Here is a 19,376-nt window from a genome sequence, read left to right as displayed (position 1 = left end):
CGAAGTTTTGGAAGCCAACTTGTGAAGCAATAACACCCACATTTCCTCCTTTCTTATCTGTCATGTCTAGAATTGTATTAAAATATCCCCCAAGAATCACCAGTTCTTGTGACAAGTTACTCAAAATCAATGATAATTGTTTCCATATCTCCAATTGCAGATTAGCTTTCATCGGGCCATAAACATTAATGAGGAAAAAGTCACGATTGAGACTGCAAGATTGGATTTTGCACAACTACCACGCTTGAGTTTTGATGAGTTCCTCCACCTTAATAAGAACAGGGTTCCATGGTATACCAAGTCCACCCGAAGAGCCAACAACACCCGAAAAAATCCCTGTCCATGACCGCCAAGCTCTCATCAAACCCTCTGCCTCCTCCAAGTTCATTTTTGTCTCCTATAAACATACCAGATCCGGTTTCATTTGTTCAAGACCCCGCTTGATCAAAAAAAATTTGTCAAGGGCGTTGTATCCCCTGACATTCCAACTTATGAGTTTCATTTTTCTTCAGGAAGGGGGCCCCGCTTCCCTATTGTAAGTTTGCACTGTCCTTTGGCATTTCTTGCCATAGCAATCTGGATCCTATTCGGTTTCCTACCTTTGGACTTCTTTTCCCCTAGGGAGGCTTTCAAAAGCTGAGAATCAGTTTGGTTGATGGTACAACTCTCAATAATATCTTCCTCATCAAAGGCTCCCCAATCATCCTCTTCATCATCCCAAATTATGTCATTGCCTCGTCTTCACAAACAATCCTTTCTTCGTTATTCATGTTAGCACATTGAGTCTGTTCGAGTTGGATATCTTCTTCTACACTCAGTTCCTTCTGGGATCCTTTCACTCCCGCATCCAATGTCTTCACAGCCGCTTCAACTTTATTAAGACCTCTTCCACTAGGTAAGCAACTTCAATCTAGCTTGTTATTCTATCTGCATCACTCGAGACCGCCATATGTTCATTCCCTATTTTTGCTTCATTCTCCTTAGCAACTTGCACCATCGTGTAAGGGGAAGCCCCATCATCCAATTATTTTGTCTGCCTCTTATCCTTCTCCTCATCTGCAAACTTCACCACTGTAACAAGTTCCAATGAAGAATCTACTGACTTACCCTTAGGGCCAATTAGGCATACCTCCACCAAATGTCCTTCCTTGTTACACACAAAACATCTTTCCCATTGATCTTCTACCTCAACCTTTTGTATCCAACATCTTGCATTTGCATTTATTTCTAACCAGGCAGGCAAAGGGAAATGAGGTTTCCATCCAATACATATTCTTGCATACTTACTAAATTTTCTTTTTTCTCTATAGCTTCATCCAACTTGATATAAAACCCTATCTTATTCCCAATCATCTGGAAGGTCTCTTGATTCTAATACTCCCTCAGAAGGTTATAAAGTTGCAACCAAATAGGTACATCTTCTAGAGGGGCCTTAATAGGATTAAAATTCGGCTCCTAGTCCCTAATATACAAACCTCTACCTCCCATGAAAAAATGACCCATTATTTAAGACCCAATTCTTATCCTTACTATTATTTGTGATTACTAAGAAGAAGTCGTTATGCATTGTCTTTATATCCACTTTGAAAGGTCATTTCTCCTCACACCATTTCTTAACATGGCTGAAAGCCAGCTAGTCCCCAAGCCATTTCATGAAAAGACTATTTTCTCTTAAGAATGCTACCGAGTCATTCCAACTTTTGTTGTCTAGAAAGAAAGATAATTTTTGAACTTCTGGCGGTTTAGGGTTTACCTTCTTGGAAGGCTCCGTTCTTCGGATCTTCTTCGACCTCCATTCCTTTGCACGGACCTTCTGCCAGTTCAATTTCGCTTCTGACTAGCTGTTATTGCGATTACTGAAACTACCTTGGAAGGTGTTTTTGGATCTCCGAAAATCCTTGCTCCATCCATCGCTTTCCTTTCTATCCGTAAACAGTACAGGGGGCTCTGTTATGATCCTCCCAAACCCATTTAGGTTTTGTCCATGAGTGAAATCCTAGATTTGCATGGTACCTTGGCTGATCATTTGGTCTGAAATCTCTAAACTCTCTAGGTTGCAGACCTAACCTCTTGCGTGTCGCCATACAAGGCACAATTATTTCTTGTAACATTTTTTAATATTATAATATAGTTCACTTTGCATTAATACTCCCTCCTTCTACTTATAATGTTTACTTTTAATACTCTTTTTTTTATTTACCTCCTTTAATTTAAAATTTAAAGTATATTTAATTAATATTGATTTCATAATGATTAATTTTAATTTTTATTAGAGAGAATTTTTTTAAGATAGTAATTTTAAAAATTAATAATTACAAAATAGTTATTTGTAATTTTGAGTAAGATTTTAATTTATTTTTTAACATTTTTTTCATTTTATAAGATTTTTTTTAAACAATTGAAAGCTAAAATTTGTAAATTAGTTTAATATATATCTTCATTACACTTGTTAGAGATTAAAAAGATAAAGATAGAGAGATTATTTTATTTTTTAATATATATAATTTTTTTATATTAATATTATATTTTTTTATATGGTAATTAATATTAGACTATTTTAGTCCAAGGGGTTGAGCTTAACTGGTTAAAACACTGGGTTCTCACTATGGAGACCCAAGTTCAATTCCCAATAGGGACATCTGAAGTGGAATTCTAAGTTGTGACTCTTGGCCTTCCATAGGATGGGGAAGGTCTTGGGGTCAATCTAATCAAACATAATAATAATAATAATAATTCAAGTAATGGCGATGGGGCCCCCTACTGTGTCCCCACTGGTTCATAGCTCCAGTCAAAAGCTATTCAGGCTTCGGCCAATTACCGATAAAAAAACATATTAGATTATTTTAAAATGGAAAATATTTTTTTAATTAATTTAATTTAAAATTATTATATAATATAATTTAGAATTGGTGATAATTTTGTTTATACAGTAATTGATTCATTTAAAACACATGAACCTTAGGAAAATTGTTAATAGAGAGAATCTCATGGTTTTACGTTTTCCACCTTTTAACTTTTTTTATCCATTGGCAAAGCTTCTAAGACATATTGTGACATCATAACTCAATCAACATATTGCATAAATTTTGTAATTAATCTTTAATTTTAATTGAATTATGAATTAAAAATAGTCTTTCAAAATTAATTGTAATATATTTATAGTAATTTTTTTTCTTAAACTAATATTCATTAACAACAATATTCATTTATAATCTAGTAACATTCATTGTCAACAATTAAAAAATAAGTCTTTTCAACCACAAGAATATTTTAATTACAATTTTGTAATATTCATATTCAAATATTAAAAGGGAATTTCAATACAATTTCAATACCTTAAATTAAAATTTGATAACACTAACTTCTCTCTTGTCCCTCTCTTCTCTCTTCTCTCTCACTCTAGCTCTTTCCTTCTCTCTACATATGTGAACCTTAGGAAAAAAATTCATAGAGAGAATCTCAAGGTTTTAGGTTTTCCACCTGCTGACTTTTTTATCCATTGACAAAGCTTCTAAGATATATAGTGACATTATAACTCAATAACATATTATATAAATTTTCTAATAAGTTTTTAATTTTAGTTGAATTTTGGATAAAAAATTTAGACATTCAAAATTATTTATAATAAATTGATAGTAATTGCTAATCTTAAACTAATATTCATTAACAACAATATTATTTATTTATTTGGTAATATTCATTTTCAAATATTAAAAAGGAATTTCAATTCAATTTCAATACTTTAAATTAAAATTTGATAACACTAACTTCTCTCCTCTCCCCCTCTTCTCTCTCTACCTATCTCTCTCACTCTAGCTCTCCCCCTCTCTCTATCTTCCCATATACCTATCTCTCTATCCTTCTATCATAGAGCCACAAATACTTATATTTCTCCCTCTCCCTCAATATCCATCTATCTCTTCCTCTCTACCTCTCCCCCTCCCTATATACTTATCTATTTCTTTATTTCTTTCTCTCTATCTCTTGCTATCTCTCCCTCTACGTCTTCTCTATCTTTCTACCTCCTTATCTATATCTCTCTATTTTTGTCTCTCCCTCTACCTTTCTCTATCTCTCTATCTATTTCTCTCTCTTTTCCTACCCCCTTTATCTTCAATTGTACTTTCATTTACTCTAAACTAACTATGCTAATGGCAGGAACATGATGCTTTGCATCTCTTGTTAAATATTCACATGGGAAAGTAATGAATGAGTCAGTATTTTAATTGTTATTAGTTTAGCTAACTTTAACTATCGTATTATTATCTTTTAATATCTTATGCACAAGATATTCCTTTTTTTTGCAAATATAAAACGACTGCCAAAAAGACTATATACAATTGAATGAAATGTCTCAAATCATGATGGTCTGTAAATTTAAAAAACATAATTCTAAGTGGTGACGTCATTGGTAATGCAAACCTACATTTATTTAATGCAGTATTGAGTTGGGTAAACTGACAATCATTTAATGTATTGAAAACATAGAAATGTACAATTATTTTTTAGAAAATTGAATTTTATACCTACTCTCATAAATAAGAATTAAGAAAAATGTCATTTTTATAATTATTTAAAATATAAATTAAAGGTAAACTATAGTTTTAAGTTCAAAAATTTTAATTCAGGATATTGATTGGCTAAACTAATTGAGAAATTGGATTAGATGAATGCAATAGTATCCTGCCTTGGCAAGAACTAACAAATACTTTGTTGTTTTATCATTGTGCATTATATATGACCAATCATTGTTCTGTACTTTGTTCCTCATAGGTTTACTTAATGGAAATTATTGGACATGACATTAAACCACCAAATAACCAGAATACATATCGCTGCATCTAAGACATCAATGACAAACTATTTCCAATAGGGACATATAGTCATTTCACAAGTGAAGATAACGTCCTATTGATAAAATAATGAAAGTTGTGATTGAAATCCTCTTGATGGTTTAACATAAGACAACATTTCAATATGCATTTTGATATCTTGACTAAAAAGGAATTATCATAATATACATGAGCAACTCACCCACTAACTTCTAACAAAGGAAAAAATTCTTTCAACCCCAAAAAACTATGATATTTTCAAGAAAACAATGAGGGCAATTAATAGAGAAAGAAAGAAAAAGATCATAGGATGTAAAAAGTTAGGAATTGACAAGTATAATTCAAAGGGCACTTGAGAGTTGTAAACGGATAAAGAGCAAAAAGAAATAAAATAATTTATTTTCTGAAAAATGTGTGGTTTGATAAGGATTGCAAAGCTACAAGGAAAGATCTCGAGGAACTAGGTAAAAAGAAGGAGAAGACAAAAATATACAAGTATTTGAAAAGAAAAAAAGAGATGTTCATGAACACAAGGAGATACAAGTTGATATATAAATATAGGGAAGAATAACCCAAAACTATTTTGAAGAAACTTCAACTAAGAAAAGAACAAATAGAGAATCACATAACAACCACTCAATGGTTTGAACATGCAAAACAACTGTATGAGCATGACTCAATTGAGCACTCCCTGAGGTCAACATGACAAATAAATTATTCAATTTACAAGAAGCCAAGGTATTAAGAAATGGATGTAGGAAAGGATAGGGACATGGAGATTCAAGATGAATACCTAAAATGGGGAATGAAAATCATCGCACCTCACATTGTGAAAATATTCAACAACATTATTTAATATGGGTTTCGAAGAGATTGTTTTACTAGCTTAGCAATACCCCTTTTTAAGAGTGGAGATGTTTGAAATCCTTCCAACTATTAGGTCATCATGATCTATACTTTATTTTTAAAGTTTTTTGGTAGCATAGTTTCCCATCAAATCAACAAGTGGACAAAAGAAAAAGAAAATATAACAAAAGGGAAGCAAGCTTCAAATTAATCACTCAACAATTGATCATGGTATCACATGAGACATCATTGTAAAAGTCTAGAATGAGAAAGATGAATCTTATTGTTATTTTTTGATTTCAAGAAGGCTTTTGACACAATTCCTAGGAATAAGTTATGATGTAGAATGAAGGATCTTATTACCCTAGTGCAATTTAGAGTGACTATCCATAGACTCTATGAAAAGGTTTATGTAAAAATCAAAGCTCAAGCAACCACTTTAGAAAATTGTAGGAGTGATATTGGAGTTAAACAAGGATGCTCACTATCTCCTACAATTTTTAGCCTATTTACTGACAAACTTAAAGAATGGCTGAGTTTGGAAAGTAAGGGTAATGTTCTTCTAGAGGAATATGTTATCAAGATTATTTTGTATATAGATGATATTATTCATATTGTCAGGGCCACTCAAGGGTTACAAGAGTTTTTTTTCCCTAGAACACATTTGCAAAGATGTAGATATGCACTTTATTACAAGGAAGACCAAGATCATGATCTTTTCCAAGAGAAAGAAAAAGATTATATTTGAATTTTGTTTTGAAGGAAGTATTATTGATGAAGCAATGAAGTATTTAAATACCTCAAGAACAACTCCATTAACAAGCTTAGTTAGGAAACTTGTAGAACGAAGAGAATAATGGGAGGGTGGAGAGCAATTTTTGTCCTTTAAAATTGATGCAAAGAGGCAAAGTTATGGAATTAAAAAATTAATCAAACTCCTTTTGGGCTTTTAGTTATTTTGGTGGTGTTAAATGGATGTGAAATATGGGCAAGCAACATTTTAGACATCAAATGGATGCATATAGAAAGAATTATAAAATGCATGCATCACAAGTAAATTCAAGTTAAAAACTTGTTCAACTATAACATTCACAAGTGAAAGAAATAAGTCATGTCCATGAATCAAATAAGTAATGGATGAATCAAAATTACAAGTGGATGAGCAAAATTCACTTAATGCCTACCTTGATAATGACAAAGAAATATTGATAATTGTTGTAGATAAGGTTCACAAGTTTACGTGAGAAAAGATATTAGGGAGAAAGAAGAAATATTACCTTGATGAATTTAACCCTATTTTTGAACATCGGTAAAAGGCCTATTTAGAGGCCAACATTCCCTTAAGAGCAAAGATTCTCATAGCCTGAGAGAGAGAGAGAGAGAGAGAGAGAGAGAGAGAGAGAGAGAGAGAGAGAGAGAGAGAGAGAGAGAGAGAGAGTCTTTTGCACAACTAGGATTGTCAAAATAAAACACACTTTATTTTGGAATGTAAAACTTACAATGACATTTAGATAAGCAACAACTTTAGTTCAAAAATGATTTAATATGAAGATAGTTGAAAGCCTTTCTTTTCTCGTAGATCCAAACATTATGCAAGAATGATGTAAAGGAAAAAACTTATATAAGGACCAATATTAAATTGGAACAAAAAATGTTGATAGTCCAACAAAGGACAAGTTCTCATCACTTGAGATGTGAAACATGTAGATGGATGATACCTAAAGAGGAATGGGAAATAAAGATTATGTCTATTTTGCAACACAAGAGAGGTGGAGACAAAATGAGATTTGGTCATGGAATTCTCATCTTATAGTGACATCGCATAAGCTATGAGGACATCTTGAAAACTAATAATCTAAGCACATTATTTGAAGACACAAGGTTGAGAAAAACAATAAATTTGTTGATCAAAGATCCACTGTCAAAAAACAGATCTGGAAGGGAAGTTGCAACTGCTTAAGAATACGGTGTCCTATTGCTAAGGAGTTTTTTATGTTGTTCGTGGGTTCCATAAGCTGCTTGGGCCTTGTGAACGTTATTAAAATTAATCTTTCATTCATTCAAGAATCAAGTACAATAGATTAAAGATCAAGTTATGAAATTTCAATCTAATAGACCAAATCCTTTTGAAAATGTTATACAACTTACATAATCATTGTCCTTTTCTTGTTACCCTTGTAACTGAATTACTAGTGATTCGCATATATTTTTCACTATTTTAATAACTTCAATTTTATAATTTTTAATTACTTTGTTCAATATATAAAAAAATAGTTGAAAGAATAGTAGAAAATCAACGGTTCAAAAAGCAAAACCGATTGGGGCTAGTTCAAACTGGAATGCTTTTTCATTATTCATTAGAATGCCCAGTTCCTTTTTTCTTTCGCTGACAAGAGGAGTGTTCTCAAGTTCACTACCTAAGCTCACCTGTGAAAAAAGTGTCAGCAGATGGAGGCGGAGGAAGGAAAAGAGGATGAAGTGATGAGTGAAATACATCTGGGTTGTCCACCCGATGCAAAATCCCACTTCACTCGATTCACAATTTTGCCATCGGTGTTACCATCTACAAACCCATTAACAGGTTTACACCGCTTGTAGCTTTCATTCTCTTTCTTTGTTTTCAGAGTTTTCTTAATCAACATTCAGTACTTTAAAAACCTTAAACATGGCTAAAAACTAAGTTAGCATTTGCAGAATTCTTCTTTACGATACGCGTGGTTAAAAGAGAAACACTTCTTGACAAGAAAACAACACCAATATTCACAATTCAGAACAACCTTGAAAAAAAAAAAAGACTGAAAACTTTCCAAAGATATCTGTGATTCATATCCAGCAGGGGGTTAGCGATTGCCATAGTGATGCCCCCAAGTTTAACTTTTACTGGCCTTGCCCCTCTACTCTGATTATTCCCACTATTGATGAGGTCAGGTGCAAATCTCAGGTAAATTTTGACGGAAGATAATATCCGTAGGAAGTGACGTCTAGCCCAAAGGTCTATGTTTGAGAGTTAAAAAAATCATGGTTTGAAGACTCATGTCTTATTATGAACAAGAAATTCTATTTGCAATGTTTTCAAAACATGCTTGTACCCAAACGACACTTCTAAATGGATTCTTTTATGCCCAAAACATTATGGCCATTGCATTACTGGACAGGTGCCCTAGCCATGGTCACCCAACAAAGCAACTTAAACGATCGGATCCATGTTGTCGTAGGAGCATCCGCTCTATTTTTAGGTTGGCGGATTGTAGATGGGCGTTACATCCTTAAGGGCGGTGCCTATTTTCTACATTGACGTTTCATACTTTAATACTTCCCGTTTCCATTCTGTAACGGTTAAATCAAGATTGCAGTATTTTTAGGATGTGTGCAAATAAATAGAGGAGGTTGTGATGAAAAACAGAGAGGAGATTCGGCCTGTGAAAACTGTAATGTCCCTTTTTAGGATATTCCCGAGTTTTGCCCTAAAACAATAATTCCAACTCAAGATGAGAATTGCATTATATTTATTTATAAATATAATTTTATAAAACATGATGGAATTTTATTATGATGTTCAATCTATAATTCTATGAATAATTCTGAAAATAGAATTAATCGTGATTTTTCTATGAATAATTCTGAAAATAGAACTTAGCTTGATTTTCTGCAATAATTCTCCTTCAAACTGTCTTGCCAAAGATCAACAATACTCAGATCAATAAATCATAGCAGAATACTTGATTGATCAAATGGTGAATTCCCCATAAGTACCTTGCAAATCATGACAAAACCAAGGATTCCATCCCTAGTTTGTCAAAGGTAAGAAAAGACCCAGTCCCTCCAAACCCTAGCTCACCACATGAGCCCAGATCCCATTTGGTGACAATACCAAGGACCTCATCCCTAGCTTGCCAAAGGGTAGGAAAAGACCATGTCCTTCCAAATCTTAGCCCACCCATGGGCGCGAACCCTGTCCGGTTCACAAGTACTAACGAGAATTCAAAATTGATATCTTGATGTATTTGCTAGATTATTGCTGATTGCTTGATCTCTCTTTATTGACATTTCTTGAATGATTGATGATTGGATGCTTAAATGTTGCTTGAATGAATTGATGCATGAATGATTGATATTTGAAAAATTGAGGTTTGTATAATTGTTTGATTGATTGATTCTTGTTGAATGGTTGATATTTGAATGATTGAGGTTTGTATATTTATTTGACTGATTGGTTGTTGTTGAATGATTGATATTTGAAAGATTGATGTTAGTATGATTAATTGATTGATTCTTTTGATTATCGATGAGATGATTTTATAATTTGATTCTTGAATGAGTTTCTGATTTTGTATATAGCTGAAAGAATTGATATTTGATGATGAATTTCTGAATAGATGTTTCTCCCTTCATTCATCCTTCCTTCTTTTCTTGGAGGATTGATTTGCTCTTTAGCCCATTTCTTGAAGTAGTCACCACCCTTCTCAAGGAATGAGTCACCACCCTTTGCAAGAATTTAGTCACTACCCTTCATTGCTGCCTTTGAGAATAATAATTCATTTCCAAATTGATTTCCTTCATTCCCTATTGATGATTTGTGGATGTTCTTCTCAAATGATCTCCCTTTTATGTCTCATGTTTGAGGGAGTCACAACTCTTCATTTCATGCCTTTTGACTGTTATATATATATATATACATCTAAACGATCAATACAAAATAGAAGTTGTTCAATGAGCTGCATCGCTTATTAAAATTTAATTAACATTGAAACTACCCCGTACCTGAGAGCAAAGATAAATTTTGATTTTTACTTTTATGCGTCCAAGTTCATTTTGAGATCAGGGTTCACTTGGAACCCATCATGGAAGCATTTTTGAAAGCTTGAAAAAATTAGACCATGTCAATCAAAAAAATGAATAAAATTTTGTTATCGGTTACCAAATGGTCTATTTCCATTTCACAGGTCGTGTGTGTATTGAACATTATAAAAGAAGTTCATCATAACCTCAATCATAAAGGACATTAGAGAGAAGAATGTAACATCAATATTCTTCTTGTTGTGTAGCTAGGTCAGATCCCTTCTAGGGCCGACCTAGTGCACAAAATGCCAAGTGGCCTATCGGCCTTGGCATTTGGTAATCTCAGTAGCATATAACCGATTTGGGGCAGGCCCTATTTGGGCGAATTACATATGTGTAACGTGTAACTTCAAATAGGTTAGGACCTATTTATATATAACTTGTAAATGCATTTTTACTGTGTCTTGGCGCCTAAATTATCAATGTAACTTGTAAATGGGCCTTGACCCATATTTGAAATGTAACTTGACACCAAAGTTGATAGGCCGACCAAGGATCTATTTAGGACATTATCACCTATATATAAGAAAGGTAACCTGGGCGATCAATGAAGCAATAAGCAGATTCATCCCTCTGCCTTATGCGAACTATCTACAGCAGCGAACTTCATCAAATTGTGCTTCTCAGTGAGGGAACTATCTATAGCAGCGAATTGTGCTTATCAGTCAGTGATTTGTCTACTAGGCTGGGCGAATATCTTCTGGGCTGCCGAATTTGCCTTAGGTCTGCTGGAGCGTGTTAAGGCTGCCCAAAGGCTGTCTCAGTTTGACAGCGATCTGCACATCACCTTGACTTCTAGATTAAGATAAGTTTTGCTATAGTTCTGATTAATTAAGAAAAACAGGTTTTCAGGACCCGAAACCTTTAACAAAGGAGATTAAGACAATAAAAATTCCAGAGCTTATAAACCGCTTACAAAACGATTGGCAAAAAAGCCAGCAAACCAAAAAGACAGCTAAAGATAAAAACATTAAAGAAACAAGGAAAACACTACACAGCTATAGTCTTCAGCAGGTCCTCCGCCTTTTTCACCAACTGGTCATAGGTGGCCCCAACAGCTTTGAGATCTTCCAGGTCCTTGTTAGGTTTTTTTTCTTTTTGCCTCTGGCTTGGGTTCTGGGCCCTCGAGTGTCCCCTGTGCCTTCAGTGTCCGGGTCAATATCCAGGGTCTCCTTCTCTTCGTCCAGTTTACTGATGAGAGTATTAGTGTTGCTAGCAGAAATCTTCAGGATGCTTAAACTCTGTTCAACAATACTCTTTAGGCACTCCTCAATTTTGCTGACTTTATTGGCGGTACCCAAGATAGTTTGATCATTAGCGTCAGCAAGATTTTTCCTTTCCAGTAGATCTTTCTCTATTTTCTCAAATCTGGGGTTGAAGGAGTCTCTTATGTTTTCAGCTTTTGCAATGGTATTTTTCAGGTCCTCAATGTAATCAGCCATAGTCTTCCCTTCCCCAGTGTTGATGGTTTCCAAAATCTGAATTCTGTTGCTGAGTTTTTTGTTGTCATCCACAACTTTCTTGTAACCAGTTATAAGCCACTCCATAGTATCCATGAAACCTTGCATACCCTCTGGAGGAGGGTTAGGGGGAGGATCAACCTTACCAGGGATATCCTGTTCCTTTTTTGGGGTGTCCCGTCTAGTAGTTGTGTCTTCAACCCCAAGAGCCTCGCCCGTGGTCACCTTCTCCAGGTTCTGTTCGGCTTTCGAGGTCCTTTTCTGCTTATAAACCTCCAACTCCTTCACATTCTCCTCCTTCCTCTTGTGCTTATTTCTAGTCTGGGTGTGAACTTTAGTTTTCTTTTTCAGCGAACCTTGAGGGTTCTCCTTCTCTGAGTCTTCAGAGACCTCCTCCTCCGAGGAAGGGTTAATCTAGAGGATTCTGCCTTTAGGTTTTTTACCCTTAGAGGAAGAAGGTCTTGTTTTAATGTATTTCCTCTTCTTACCAGTTCCATAATCCGAAACATCCAAGCTCTCCTCAGAATCACTCGATGGGTCACTATCAGACTCCTCATCCACTGAAAAGACAAAGTCAGACCCATCCTCCTCAGACTCTATAGAGGGCTGCAGGCGGGCTATTTGATTGGCCTTGAGATGGTCGTAAATAAGGACCATTAAGCCTTGATGCATGACAGTGTCCCCCATAGGGTTCTCTTTGTAGGCCTTAATAGTGGCATTCATCGAGCAAAGCAGAAAATAAGGAAAATTAACCTTCTCATCATGCCTAAAATGATTCAGCACGACGAAATGGTAGCCATAAACTTTTGTAAACCTACCATCTAATGTAATGTAGCGCATTAAAACAAAGAGGACCTCCCGCCAGGGTTTAACAAAAGCCCTAGGGGGGTAGTAAGTTTTACTTAACTTCACCAGGCGTTTTTTCTCTTTCTCGGTTTCTGGATATCTGTCAATGGCCTCCTTAGTAACTTTTCTGTCTCTATAGAAGTTGCATCCTTCCCTTCTGAGGCCTGTGGCTTGGGCAATAAGGTCTTCATCAATTTCAACAGACCAATCAATTTCAACAATCTGGTCTCCCATTTTCAGCATACCCTTTCTCCAATTTTTGCAGAAAAAACTGGTAACCGTGCCATCCTGTCTGTGGAGTCTCTCCATGAATTTTGGAAAACCACCCTTCTGCAGGATGCTCCAAACCTCCTCCTTTTGTTTCCATTCTTTGCAGCTGCTTGGTTCGTATCGCCCCCTGTTACCACCCATATTTTCGTTGTTCAGAGCCAAATTTTGAAACTTGCAGAAAGTTTTAGCCAGAAAGCTTATCGGAACTATCAATTTGACCCAGAAAGCATGGGAAGTGATGGAATAAGTATTATAATAAATGAGGCTCACATTATTATAATAACTCAAAGTACTCCATTTAGTCCTTTTCATTATTATTCTGTCCATCAAAAATCTTTGGAGTGCTTCTATATCGGTCCTTAAAAATGATTAGTCTGACATTTTCAGGGAGTCCTTGTTCTCCTGTCCACGTAATCATCTCATCTTTGTTAACTGCCGTGTTGGCAGCCCAGTAGTAGAGCCATTGGCCTCACAGTAGATGTGGGATATGTAACTTTTTTTAAAAGTGCTGATAAGGTCTCTAGTGGCTTTAATGATATTGTTGATCGACCATGAGGGCTTTGAGGTCCCCTTAAGACATTTGATGATATTGTTTGAGTCCCCTTCAATCCATAAGTAGGGGCAATTCCATTTTTTAGCAAGGGGAATACCCTGGAGAGCTGCCATTGCTTCAGCTTTATGGTTTGTTTGGCTCCCAATTGGGACAGCAACCATTTCCTTGCAAATACCTTTATCATCTCTAAGAATAGCTCCACAACCTGCAGGGCTCGGGTTACCTTTTGCAGCACCATCAAAATTGACTTTGAACCAACCATGAGGGGGGGTTTGCCACCTAGCTTCAAGTCTTTTATTTTGGTTGGGATCAGAACTGTCAGCAATCTTAAAATTCCATGAGCTTAAAATATTTGATTCCAGGGGGTTGTTCGAGAAACAGGGACCCTCAATGATCCCAATATTTTCCACAATCGCCCATTGAATTTTCTGCAACACAATGTCCTGATTGAGGGACAAGTCCCTGAAGATATGATTGTTTCTTTCTTTCCATAATCTCCACAGGATGTGAGGAAGAGATAGCTGCCACAAAGATCTCAAAAAGGAGTTAGTCCAATGAAAATTCCAGGAGGAAAACAGTTCACTGATAGTGTTAGGAAACACCCAATCAATGCTAAAACTTTTAAGAAATCTTTCCCAGACTGAGGTAGAATAGGAACAGTGGATGGCCAGGTGGTCCATAGACTCTTCCTCCTGAAGACACAGAGCACATCTATGAGGGAAGGCAAAGCCTCTGCCCTTTAGGTTGTCTAGGGTCAAGATCTTAATAAGTTTTGCTATAGTTGATTTATGCCCTAGAAGGATAAACTTGTAATCTGCTATTGTGATTAATCAAATCAGATCTGAAATTATTGTTGCTGGGTTTTTCCTCCAAGAGGGAGGTTTTCCCAGGGTATCATTGTGTTATGTGTGCATTTTTGTTTTCTGTTCTTTACTGTCAATCTGATTGCTAAGGTTAACATAAAATTAACATGGTATCAGAGCTTGGTTCGAAATTGATTGTGATAAGATTGTTAGCAGCACTTCACCTCCTTCTCGCCATTTCCAGCATTGAAGATGGTGACTAGTTTAAAAGTTGAAGATAGGCTTGACGGAGCTTTGAACTTCACCTCGTGGAAGGCTAGAGTTCTTATTGCACTTGAAGAGAATGATCTACTTCAGTTTGTAGAAGGAAAAGATCAGCCTGAGCCTGAAGATCAAGAGGAGAAACTCCAATTCAAGAAGAATGCAGTCAAAGCCAAGAAAATCCTGATTGACTCCATTTTTGTGTCTCTGCCTTAGGCAATCTGAATTGCTTTTTTGAGCCTAGTTACAAACAACAGAAGGATCATCTTGTTCCTATCATCTCCAAGATGTATTCAGCCAGAGATATGTTCAAAACATTGGAAGGGATGTATGAGATCAACAACACAAGTAGAGCACTTGCATTGCGTCAACAACTTCATCAAGTCAAGATGGCAAAGGGAGAATCAGTCATATCCTTCTTCATGAAGATTGTAGAATTGAGAGATCAACTTAGCGCCATTGGAGATGAAGTTGTGGACAAGGATCTTGTCATGCTAGCGTTGAATGGCCTTCCTCACTCTTGGGAGCCATTTATCCAAGGCATAAGTGGGATATCCAAATTTCCCAAATTTGATAGATTTCGTGCTGATTGTATTCAAGAAGAGTCAAGGTTGATATCAAGAGGAATTGAGCATAATCATTATGATGTGGAAAATCAAGTCCTTGCTACTCACACTTCTATGGAAAGAGGCAAAAGAAGAAAGAGGGATAGTGACAGAGGTCCAGATCCTGTTCTCAAAAAGAAGGACTTATCTCACATTCAATGTTTTAGGTGTGACAAGTATGGTGACATTGCTCGAGAGTGCAAATTTAGGTCTACTCCTCTAGCTTCTTCTGCGGAAGTTGACATAGGGACACCTCAGGAGGAGCCAAGGTCAAATGTCAACTCAGAAGGGTTCTTGTTCGAAAAGGAGGAAATGTCAATTTTTTCAGCTTCAAAGGGAGCCTGACATTTTTAGCTTCAAAGGGAGCCTGACATTTTTAGCTTCAGAGGGAGGCACATTATCATGAAGATTTGGTTAATGAGTTCATCTCTGTGAGGGAGAAGTTCGAGGTGCAATCCCTTGTTAATGAGTTCTTCTCTGTGAGGGAGAAGTTCGAGGTGCAATCCCTTGTTAATGCATTCTTCTCTGGGAGAAGTCTTAGGTTAAAGCCTCGTTCCACCCTCTGGGAGTAGGTATGGTGGATCCACCCTCTGCGAGTAGGGATGGTGGAAATGCACTCTTCTTTGGGAGAAGTTTGAGGTGAAAGCCCTCTTCCACCCTCTGTGAGTAGGCATGGTGGATCCACCCTTTGCAAGTAGGTATGGTGGATGTTATGAAAAAAATGATGAGCTTGTTCACCCTCTGGGAGTGGTGAACGTCATGTTGAGATGACAATAAGCACTTATATCTTTCATCCCTGGGAGTAGCTATGGTGGTAGTCACTATGTGACTTGGTCATTCAGAAGGAATCCTCCCTAGCTAAGAGGAGTGTTGTTGTGTAGCTAGGTTAGATCCCTTCTAGGGCCGACCTAGTGCACAAAATGCCAAGTGGTCTATCGGCCTTGGCATTTGGTAATCTCAGTTGCATATAACTGATTTGGGGCAGGCCCTATTTGAGCGAATTACATATGTGTAACTTGCAACTTCAAATAGGTCAGGACCTATTTATATATAACTTGCAAATGTATTTTTATTGTGTCTTGGCGCCTAAATTATCAATGTAACTTGTAAATGGGCCTTGACCCATATTTGAAATGTAACTTGACACCAAAGTTGATAGGCCAACCAAAGATCTATTTAGGACATTATCACCTATATATAAGAAAGGCAACCTGGGCGATCAATGAAGCAATAAACAGATTCATCCCTCTGCCTTATGCGAACTATCTACAGCAGCGAACTTCATCAAATTGTGCTTCTCAGTGAGCGAACTATCTATAGCAGCGAATTGTGCTTATCAGTCAGCGATTTGTCTACTAGGCTGGGCAAAGATCTTCTAGGCTGCCGAATTTGCCTTAGGTCTGCTGGAGCATGTCAAGGCTGCCCAAAGGCTGTCTCAGTTTGACAGCGATCTGCACATCACCCTGACTTCCAGATTAAGATAAGTTTTGCTATAGTTGATTTACGCCCTATAAGGGTAAACTTGTAATCTGCTATTGTGATTAATCAAATCAGATCTGAAATTATTGTTGCTGGGTTTTTCCTCCAAGAGGGAGGTTTTCCCAGGGTATCACTGTGTTATGTGTGCATTTTTGTTTTCTGTTCTTTACTGTCAATCTGATTGCTATGATTAACATAAAAATTTAAAATCAACAATTCTTTCATAGATAAATCCATATGAGCTATTGCATTGACATGAAAAACATCTTTATGAGGTATGGTATATTAATGGTATATAAGATGAGAAGTGACTAACTAAGAAGAGATGAAATCACATCACAATACAAGGAAATATTATCCTAATTAGCCTAATAAGTGTCAATGAATCAGTGGATGACTAAATATGAGTGATTTAAACAACAAAATATTAAAAGAGAGTGTAATACATAGTGTCACTATAAGATCTTTGTACTCTATGTTATATATATATACACAAAAAGGGAACATTACAAAGGCAAATGTTGTAGCAGCAAAAACTTTCTAGTGATGTCTGCCTCTTTTGGTAGTGGTGTGCTAGGGTTTACTGATCCCCTTTCCTCTTTGCAGGCTTCTAAGCCTGATGCTGTTATGCAAATTGCCTACATCAACGATGTGGATGTAGGGTGTGCTGGTGTGGGTGTTCACCCCAAGGATTCTGTGATGCTGAATGTGCCTATTGGGAGGATGGTTCTGATGATATTGACTCTATCTAGGCCATGGTTGAGGGGTTTATCCCCAATTCCCTTACTACTAAGTCAACAGCTTGGCTTAAGAACTTGCTTGTTGAGAGATTCTATGGTAATTGCCTCAATGTTGATGCTATTAGAAGATGGATTTTTCCGAAATGGAAGTTAAGAGGTCAAATAGAGAGGTATTTGCTTTGTTGAATAACTTTTTTTTTCCCAATCTAGATGATTGCTCTTGGGCTTTGCAGGAAGGTCCTTGGTTTATGGGGCAAAATGGCCCATGTCTTAAAAAATGGTCTCTGGGCTTTAATCCTTTGAAAGAAGACTCCTTCAAACTCCCCGTTTGGATCAAATTGCCGGGTTTGCCTTCGAGTATTGGGATGAAGAGGTTTTTATGCTCATAGCCAATTCTTTTGGATAGTACTTTGCTACTGATCCAATCACTAAATTTGGAAAGTGTTTGTTGTTTGCTAGAATTTGTGTGCTTATGGAGAAAAACAAGAAGATCCCTTCTAGATTAACTTTTCTTCCAAACTTGGTGAGTGGGTGCAGCAGATTGAGCTTGAAGACTCTGCTATAATCTGTCTTTATTGCTGCAAAGTGGGCCATGGTACTGCTAATTGCTCATGTAACATGGAAAACCAGTTTATGTGGAGGAAAAAGGAACAAATGTATGTTGCTGTTGAAGATATATTCTCTGATGAAGCTAAAAAGTCTGATAATGGAGGGGAAACTGTTGAGGCTATGGACACCTCTCTCATGGGATTGGGTTTGGATGATGAGACTGCTTGTGGTCTTATGTACTGTACCAAAAAAATAAATCTATGGAAAAAGGACTTTATGGTCAAACAAAATTGTTGGAACAATTTGGTCTTAAACCACCTTGAATTGGGTTGTTTGTTTGTTTGGGTTTGTTGTTTTCCTCCTTTTTTTTGTCACTTCGTTGGTCCTATTGGTTGTTTAAAGCTTATCTTTCTGGTTGTACAATGGTCAGGGCCTTTTCATAATCCATGTTTCTCTTAAACAAGAACAGAGAGGAGAGTTACTGTGGGTTTTCAGTTGGGTCTGGAGTAAGAACTTAAACAGTTTGGTAATGTAATTATCTGAGCAGAGGTTGTTGGTATGAAGGAAGTTGAAATTAGTCTTTGTTAGTTTTTTAGAGTGCAGTTATTTTGGTCTTCTTCTGTAAGATTAGTGATTGGAAGGGTTCCATATGGTAAACTTCCCTTGTTGGTTGATGTCATGTCTTTTTGTTTCAAATTCGTATTATTTCAATAAAATTGTGTGTTACAGAAATCATTTCTAAGCATTTTGGCCTTGAGATTTTTTTGAACATCATTTTTTTTCTGTTTTCTTCACATATTGGTTTAGACCAGTTTAGTTCAGTTAAAGATTTAATGGAAACATCTTTCTTTCTATTATAAACATGATTCTGTGTGTAAGGAATGCTACAATTTCAAATGCCCTAAAATGAGCAGAGGGAGAGCGACTTTATCACACGTTAACCTTAAAAAACTCTATTAAAATAGGATTCATGTATTCATATTTCTGACAACAGATTACAGCAATCATTCTGCCTTGCAGGATTTAATTAGTGTAGGGTAAGCTTGGATTACATCTTAAGATTTGTAAACATGTATTACACTCATATTTACACCATAATCATTATATCACCACCTTTTGGCAAGTTGCTAGAGTTACGGCCCACCTTATTGTGGTGAAGGGTATTTGAACAATGATAACATGCTCTTACAAGTTCCCCATCACCTTTACCCCACAAGTGGTTGGATAACTTTATGACGAATCTGAGGCTAAACTGTTGACATTCCTTGTGGTTCACCAATAAAGGTAGCAACT

The 19,376-nt window shown here is 36.2% G+C and overlaps 1 protein-coding gene across 2 annotated transcripts in view; it reads left to right on the top strand.

The window, feature by feature from the left end:
* The first annotated feature begins 8,000 nt into the window (after positions 1–8,000).
* Positions 8,001–19,376, top strand: part of LOC131039601 (uncharacterized) — a 114,669-nt gene continuing 103,293 nt past the window's right edge. Inside the window, exon 1 of one of the 2 annotated variants that reach the window (XM_057972393.2) lies at positions 8,001–8,259. In XM_057972393.2, coding sequence (XP_057828376.2) covers positions 8,127–8,259 — 133 coding nt within the window. In that variant the 5' untranslated portion in view covers positions 8,001–8,126. The remainder of the gene's footprint in view (positions 8,260–19,376) is intronic. The other variant, XM_057972394.2, reaches the window with a different exon arrangement.

The sequence above is a fragment of the Cryptomeria japonica genome, chromosome 5 (genome assembly GCF_030272615.1).
Source record: "Cryptomeria japonica chromosome 5, Sugi_1.0, whole genome shotgun sequence".
In the NCBI taxonomy this organism is placed as follows: domain Eukaryota; kingdom Viridiplantae; phylum Streptophyta; class Pinopsida; order Cupressales; family Cupressaceae; genus Cryptomeria; species Cryptomeria japonica.
The sequence above is the reverse complement of the archived record's forward strand: the minus strand, read 5'-3'. Positions and strand labels throughout refer to the sequence as shown.